This window comes from Stegastes partitus, unplaced genomic scaffold (assembly GCF_000690725.1).
Source record: "Stegastes partitus isolate 25-593 unplaced genomic scaffold, Stegastes_partitus-1.0.2 Scaffold180, whole genome shotgun sequence".
NCBI classification, from domain to species: Eukaryota; Metazoa; Chordata; class Actinopteri; family Pomacentridae; genus Stegastes; species Stegastes partitus.
In genome coordinates, this window is record NW_007577911.1 from 648,546 (window position 1) to 656,643 (window position 8,098).

Consider the following 8,098-nt stretch of genomic DNA (forward strand, 5'->3'; position numbering starts at 1 on the left):
CCATTTCACTGACAGCCATTGGCAGAGTATTAAACGTAGGCTTGCAGCTGTTACATTTTAATGTGTATCCATCCATCCATCCATCCATCCATTATCTATACACCGCTTAATCCTCACTAGGGTTGTGGGGGGCTGGAGCCTATCCCAGCTCACTCAGGGTGAAGGCAGAGGACAGGTGTCCTCACCGGGACACGAACCGGCGACCTTCTTGCTGCGAGGCAACAGTGCTATTTTAACGTGTATGACAAGCTTAATTATTTTCCTGGACTTTCTTCTCCCATGGGCCAATATCTACAATATCCTGAATGTCTGGCACATTTGAAATGTGAGATATGCATCAACTCAATGGTTAAGTGTAGCAGGGCTGAAGTGCGTTCTTACTGCTTTACGTTTTGCACTACAGGCTCATCCTGATGTTCTTGGAGTGACCTCTATTGCTATTTGCATGATGAGGTTCAGTCCAGGGATGCATTTGTATATGCGCTGCACAGTCCGGTGAAATAAGGAGGCAGTTCTTTTTCCTGTTAAGCATGCAGTGACTGTGCAGACAATTGAAGAAGTGACATGCACTTTATTTTCAAAATGTGTTGTTGTTTAACAAAATGTTTTAGAAATACAAGTTATACATTAACAAGTAATATATTGGTAAACCAACTGGTGAGTGGACCCTTTTGGAGATATGAATCTATCCATTCTCTGTTTCATCCTTCTCTGTTCAATGCTTGGGATGCTGCTTATTATTTCAGCAGGCACTGAGTATGTGGTAGAGACCAAAACAACAGGACAGAAAGTGCAGCCATACTAGTATATATATATATAAACAATACAGTCAAGAAATTGCAAGAGTGTGTGTAAACAGCTTTTGTATGCACTCTGAGAAGCTCTGTAATCCCACCAAACAATTGCAAGAGAAAGGCTTCAAAAAAGAGAAAGGGCTGATTTACCTAGCAGTTAAGGCTGTGGCTCCACTGTGCTTGCTCCTGTTACTCAGACTTTGCCCTTTTTCTGGGGCCAGGGCTTGGTCCAGGGCTAGAATTTGCATGCCAAGGGCCACTTGAATGTGAAGTTCCCCGGATTCTCACTACCTGACATGCAAAACCAGTGGAGGACCAGTTAAAATAGTGCACGCGCACAGCCAGCACAGGTGTACCACTGTCAAAACAGTGAGCCTCCTAACCACCTCCCCATCCCTCCCAAGGGCTTTCAACTTGCATGACTCTGCCCAGAGAGTGTTATGGAAATTAGAGCTGTGATTTTGTTGGGACACAACCTGCAGGTCGGATGTGGCTCTAGTCGTATGGGGTTGAGGACAAGGTAGTGCTGGGCAGCAAGAGATCAAGTCTTAAAGCAGTGTGTCAAGATTCCATGGTGAGGGGCAAGTAAAAGATAGGTAAATAAGTACAAGAAAAAGATTTGTAAGGATGCCTAGGTCTTTCCTTGTGAAGAAGAAACGTGCGGCGCATGGAGCATGGCAATGGAAAGAACCAGAACAGCACGAGTGGAAAGAAGAGAACATTCCAGGTATGAACGTCAGGCATCTTTCTGTTTAGTTTTAGTAAAGCAGTAGCATCATTTAAAAGCTGTTTTTTATTGCTTTATCATATGTAGTCAGTTGACCTTAATTTAATTTAAACTTAAATTGTTTCTTTTTATTATTTTTTAGTGAGTGAAATGACTAAGGAGCAGAAATCCTGCAGTTCTGACACCCAACAGCCTGCCACAGTGCCTCTTCCAGTAGCCACTTCTGGATGTGGGCCAGCAGCAGGAATTCTAGTTCCAGTGCCTTGGCAAGGATCAGGAGCACCAGAGGTAGACACCAGGCCAGACTGGTCCACACTAATGCTCCGTGGCTCCCTCTACCATCACAGCGCATTGGCCCTGGTCAGCAGAGCGAAGGTAAGGTCAGACTTCATCACCCTTGTCAAACAGGGTGTCATTGCCTGAATGTGACCAAGTTTACTGCTTATCCAGTATTTGGCACTTTTTGTTCTATATGTATATTTGCCTTGTTAGGGTCATCAGCTTAATTGCTGTGAATAGAGCAGCTTGCAGACACTTGTAGATACGCCGGACTTCAAGCAAAGTAATCTGAAAATACATCAACAGAAGAAAAGGTTATTGGGAGCAGGTGGAGAGGGAACTGACTACAAAACGATCAGTACTTCTAAAGAAGTCAGTGAAAAGTAATCAGGTGAAGTCAGTTAACATAGCGACCAGTTGTGATTGGAGGTTAAACCCTCAATGAAAGGAGGAGTGACAGTTAGGTGAGAGAAGTCAGCATTAGCCCTTGGGCCAGATGGTGAGCTCCACAAGCTGAATACTGCAACAATGTTCTGGATGTGTTTTTGTGGAAACATATTCAAATAGAGAATCCACATACTCCTAGGTCTTTGAACATAAAAAGAAAGAGAAATACTTAGTTGATTTTTGGACATTTTAGGCCTGGCTGTCTTCTCATTCACAGCGATGTAGATTTTCTTCACTGTTGTTGTGCAGTGATCACTAAGATACAGAGAAAAGAAGGAATGAGATAATGGACACTTCCGTGCAGAAAGCGGAAAGACCAGGTTTTTTTTCTTTCTTCCTTATTGGTACCCAAAGTGCTTTACAATGTGTTTCTCATTCACCCATACACACCAACATTTATACACACTAATGGCAACAGAGCTGCTATGCAAAGTGCTTGCTTGCCATGGGGAGCGACTTGGGGTTCAGTGTCTTGCCCAAGGACACTTTGGCAGGCGGAGGGGCTAGTGATCAAAAACATTCCTTGAAATCAGTGGACAACCCACCGTACCACCGGAGCCACTGCTGCCCCGTTGGAGGGCACCGGAGGTTAATCTTAGGTCAAGGCCTGTAAGTGGATCTTACTTGCAACAGTGTGTTGTGTTGCTGAGTTGACAGTAGGATGCAATAGAAAGCTTAGAGTTCTTATGGAGTCAGAGGAATGTGGCTGGAAACCAAAGGTCCAACCAGTGAAGTCATACTTTAAGGGTTCTGCTGGCAGATCAGTTTTGCCCCTGTTAACTGAGCATAACGGGGCAGAGCCCAAACCATGAAGTGGAGAAGAAAACACGGCAGACACTGCTGCCTGGTCCCAGTAAATCCATCCTTTTTCTATACACTGCACAAGCCTGACTTAGGACAAAGGCAGTGTCCAGGACACCCTGGACAGACTGTCATTCCATCACAGGGCCAACACTAACAGACAGACAACCAAGTACATTTACACCTGTGGTCGGCCCCAGTGAACAGCTGTGTTAAATGAAAGTGTTAGCAGGCGATGCAGTTCACATATTGTGTCTAATGATGTTTTAACATGATGTTGACTGGAATGGGGCTTCCTATTAGTGCTAGATGTGTGTATGTGCTGTTGATTGCTGATGTGAGTCAGGCTGTTGAACTGGGATGTATCTAACATTCTGTTAGCAGAGCTTTGCATGCCAGTGAGCTTTAAAAAGTTCAGTTCAGTTCATACAGCATGCTTTGCAGCTAAGCATACTGGCTAGCATGCTAAATCGCTAACATGGTGGGTGAGAATGATCTATTTTAGTTACTGCCTGCTGGGTTGCCATGGCGTTCAGCATCAACCCCCACTATCAACCACTGCAGAGTCTGACAACATAGACCAAACATTATTTAACATAAACACTGGACTTCTACAGGAATGTTTGGCCCGTTTAAAGCTATGAATAACTATTTATAGTACAACTTGTTCCTCACAAGCTAAAGAGAGCTGAGAAAAACCTTGATGATGATGATTTGTGTGATTGTTGTCACATTTATTAAGCAGTTTTGTGATTTCCCTCCCAGTCCCGTCCCCGCTCTTCCCCCATCTCAGGTGACTTTGTGTGCTCAGTGTGTCACAAGATCTTCCCCCTGCAGCGCATGTTAACCCGCCACCTGAAGTGCCACAGCCTGGTGAAAAGACATCCTTGTAGATTCTGTGGCAAAGGATTCAACGATACCTTCGACCTCAAGAGGCATATGCGAACACACACAGGTAAGGAATGTCTACACATCCTTAAACAAAAGTATCAGAACAACAATCTAAAAATACTTTGCCACAAATGAATATTTCATACATCAGAACGCAACTGAAACTCAGATGTATGAGCAGAGGTGTGCTTTAAGTATGAAAAACACTCATTGTGTAAAATTACTGATGTCAGTCTTATTTTAAGTTATAAATAATATTAATGTTGTAATAATGTGTAGCAGTAACTCAATGCTGCATTTCACTGAGTTACAGTTTTTGTAATAATAATAATGCAGATACTTGTAGATGCATTATATGACAAGATAAAACAGAACCTACACTTGTAATTAGGTTGGATAGGGTAATTTACTATTTAATAAATGTTGTAACAATGTATTAAACTTTTAATCTGCAAATTAACTTTATTATTAGTTGTACAATACATGTGCCAGTATCTAATTAAAGTCACATTGTAAACCAAAGGCCTAAAAGACAAATTTTCTGTCAGGTTATTAAAGCTTTTTATTCAAATTCCAGGTATGTTAATTAAGAAACTGTCTTTTGCCCCCCCCTGCTCCAGGTATCCGTCCTTACAAGTGTGAGCTGTGTGAGAAAGCCTTCACACAGCGATGCTCTCTGGAGTCCCATATGAGGAAGATTCATGGCGTTCACCAGCAGTACGCCTACCGCCAGAGACGCTCCAAGATCTTTGTTTGTGAGGATTGTGGCTTCACGTCAAGCCGTCCCGATGAGTACTTCCTTCATGTGAGACAGTGCCACCCCGGCAGTCCTGCACTACGCAGGTACTACCGCCGCCAGGCCCATGAGAGCAGCAGCTTCGCATCTGCGGACCATAAACTCAACCCCTATTTGCTGTACTCAACCCCTTCATACTACATGAAGGGTTCGCTGTAGTTCTTTACCATACCGTGGCTGTTCCACAAGACATTTAGGAATGAAAGTCATGTTAGTTCTAATAAATTATTTAATTGTGTAACATTTTAGACCATCTGTATTGTTGTGATTGTACCCTCTCTGTGTTTTGTCATTACTTTCTGTTTTAGTCAGGATGTTAAATCAATATTTTAAAAAAGAAACGAAGGGCCAAAAATTGCTCTCAATTAAATCCAGTGAGTATAATGCAGTACATCAGTGATTCTCAAACTGGGGGGTCGGGACCCCTATGGGGGTCCCAAGATAATTTCAGGGGGTCGCCAGATCATTGTAAAAAATAATAATAATAATTTTAAAAAAAGCCTACATTTTTCAAATAAATTTGGATTAGGGCTGTCAAAATAAAAGTGTTTACTTCTTCCCACTCCTTTTTCGAATTTAATATCATGATTTGATTGTGTGATATTATTATTTTTTAATGCTCTTTTCAAAATTATTTTCTTTTATGTTTATATTCTTTTTCCCTTTAATTTGTTCGAAATCAATTTCATTCATTCATTCAAAAGAAAGTCAATGTGCTAATGCAAAGAGATTAATATGTGGAATTAGCACATTAATTTTTAACGCATTCGTGCATGAACAACAAAGTTATTACTCATGATGTATTAAAAATTCAAACTGGTGGGTGATGTTATCTTGGGGATCGAGGCTCAAAACGTTTGAGAACCACTGGAGTAGATGAATGAAGATGATGCTTGACATGGATGTTAGATGGCAGAATTCTGAAGTACTGTATTAAACAAAAAACATACAACCTGCTCTCTTCAACGTCTCTGCACAACGTTGAGGGGTGCAAAGGTTTTTTTTTGGTTCCTTCTCACCATCGCTGGCTTCCTGCTCACAGGGAATCCTAAGGCAACGTTGGATTGTTGGGTTCTCTGTTCTTTGTTTAAAATTCATTACCTTATTATGTGAAGTGCTATGAGGTGACATAAGTTGTGAATTGGTGCTACATAAATAAAATTGAATTGAACTGAATTGCACATCAGCCATCCATTGACTCACCTGCATACTCATTTACCTGCATGTGTAGACAACAACAAAGTGTCCTAGGTAGGTAGAAAGTACTGTTGAACTGCTCCAGTTTGACCCACCAAATCCAAACTGACACAACGTGTTGACAATAAACGAATCTTTAATTTGACAAAAACACAGTCTGTTCATTTGTATTGTTTGTGTTCAGCTAAAATGGAAACGATTCAACAAATTTTTCAAGATTTCCTCCTGATGCTTGTATCTACAAAAAGCAAAAAGTTCAAATAATGCAACGATCACAACATCTCATTAGATTTTTCAGCTGTTTTTATTGTCAGAATTATTTTAAATATTGCATTTTACTTGCCATTTATTCTCTTTCTGACAATGCACAAATAAATAACATGATTTAAGTCAAACCTGATCCTGTTAACGATGTATTGTGCTCTAATTTACCGCACAGTCACAGTAACATTCAGTAGTGCACCTTTAGTTGGATCTGTGCTCGGTCCTGCTCCCTCCTTATGATCGCTGGGATGTCTGTTAAATATTGTTATAGAACTTATAGGATACAGTGACCAAAAGAAAGAAGTAAATTATCAAACTCACATTTTACCCATTTACAGTTGACTTTGGCAACTACTTTTTAAACATTGTAGAGAAATGTTGTTCATACTTCCTCTCCTTAGTTCATTTAGAGAGTTTGAAGCACAAAACATGTAAAACCAGCTGCTTAAATAAACCCATCATACCTTTGTGGCATCAGTCAGCAAAGGCCTTTTGATTGTTTGGTGACTTCTCTGCACTAGTTTTCTCTTGCAATATATATGTATATATATGTGTGTGTGTGTGTGTGTGTGTGTGTGTGTGTGTGTGTGTGTGTGTGTGTGTACTTTGTTTTATAAGCGCAATGTAAACAAAGGAGGAGGAAGAGAGCCAGGATCCATGCTAAGCTAAAGGCTAACCCCTCCAGACCAGCAGGACCATCCTCCTCCTCTCCAATGTCCGCTCCGTCCACAACAAGCTGGATGAGCTACATTTGCTGAGAGAAACCCACAGAGAGTGGAGGGAGTGCAGGAGCAGGGCAATGAACGTTGTCAGGGACTCCTCACACCCTCTCCATAAGCTGCTTTTTTTTTTAGTTTTTTTTTTTGGTCTTTTTAGTATAGGACAGTTGAGAGAGAGACAGGAAAGTGGGGGAGAAGAACGGGGGAAGGAATTGCAGCAAAAGGCCATGAGCGGGATTCAAGCCCACGTCCACTGCATCGGGGAATACAGCCCCTGTAGAGAGGGCACCAGCTCAACCAGGTGAGCTACAGCAGCACCCCATAAACTGTTTGAACTGCTGCCATCATGCAAACGTTTCCAGAGCATTAAAGAAAGAACCTCCAGATTGATCAACAGCTTCATGCCACAAGCTGTCAGAATGCTGAACTGCTGATCCAGATATGCACACGGTTCTTTATTTAATTGCTTTTAATTATTAGATCCTGAAGAAACGCTCTCTCATCTTGCCTGTGCTACTGTTGTGTGTACAGCAAAATGACATAAACTTAATTTGATGAATTTGCTTGATATATACAGTCATGGAAAAAAATGATGAGATCACCCTTGTTTTCTTCAGTTTCTTGTTCATTTTAATGCCTGGTACAGCTAAAGGTACGTGTGTTTGGACAAATATATGATCTATCAGTTTATTTACAAATAGTTTTCAGTGGCTCGGGTCATGGTACAGGCTGTGACAAAGTGTCAGGTGAACTACAGTTCATCACGCTCATGCTTATGACAGGAGAAAGGAGGAGAGGGACTGGTGGGAAAGTAGAAGCAGTGAGAGCAAGAGGGATGGTAAATCTGGTAAATGCTAAGTATGTAAATGCCCTATCTAGCTGAACATCAACCACCACAGCCTTCAACTTTAAGGTGATAGCTAGTGATATTTAGCTCCACTGCAGACTGCGTTTAACCTGTCACAGAAACATTGTGCGAATGAGGAACTGTCGAGTGATCATGAAAGGGAAGAGGAAATGAACAGCAGTTAAATGTGGCTAGAGATGACTATTTAAGGTACACAATTAGTCACTGACGAGGTGTCTGTCAGTCTCACATGTACACACTCAGGCCACAGTTACATGGTCTCTCTCTCTCACTGTCTCTCTCTCACACACACACACACACACACACACACACACA

At 41.6% G+C, this 8,098-nt stretch overlaps 1 protein-coding gene across 1 annotated transcript; it reads left to right on the forward strand.

Moving 5' to 3' along the window:
• The first annotated feature begins 1,421 nt into the window (after positions 1-1,421).
• Positions 1,422-4,894, forward strand: LOC103356043 (putative transcription factor ovo-like protein 3). The gene is made up of 4 exons (XM_008280087.1): positions 1,422-1,521; positions 1,664-1,896; positions 3,814-4,003; positions 4,560-4,894. Exons 1-4 carry the CDS (start codon positions 1,422-1,424, stop codon positions 4,892-4,894), a joined length of 858 nt encoding a protein of 285 aa, XP_008278309.1.
• Positions 4,895-8,098: the final 3,204 nt, after the last annotated feature.

Bases quoted from the DNA above. Each gene is read 5' to 3' on its own strand.
- LOC103356043 (XM_008280087.1), top strand. From the start codon at position 1,422: ATGCCTAGGTCTTTCCTTGTGAAGAAGAAACGTGCGGCGCATGGAGCA. The intron at 1,897-3,813 runs GTAAGGTCAGAC...TTTCCCTCCCAG, and splicing joins CCCTGGTCAGCAGAGCGAAG to TCCCGTCCCCGCTCTTCCCC. The intron at 4,004-4,559 runs GTAAGGAATGTC...CCCCTGCTCCAG, and splicing joins GCATATGCGAACACACACAG to GTATCCGTCCTTACAAGTGT.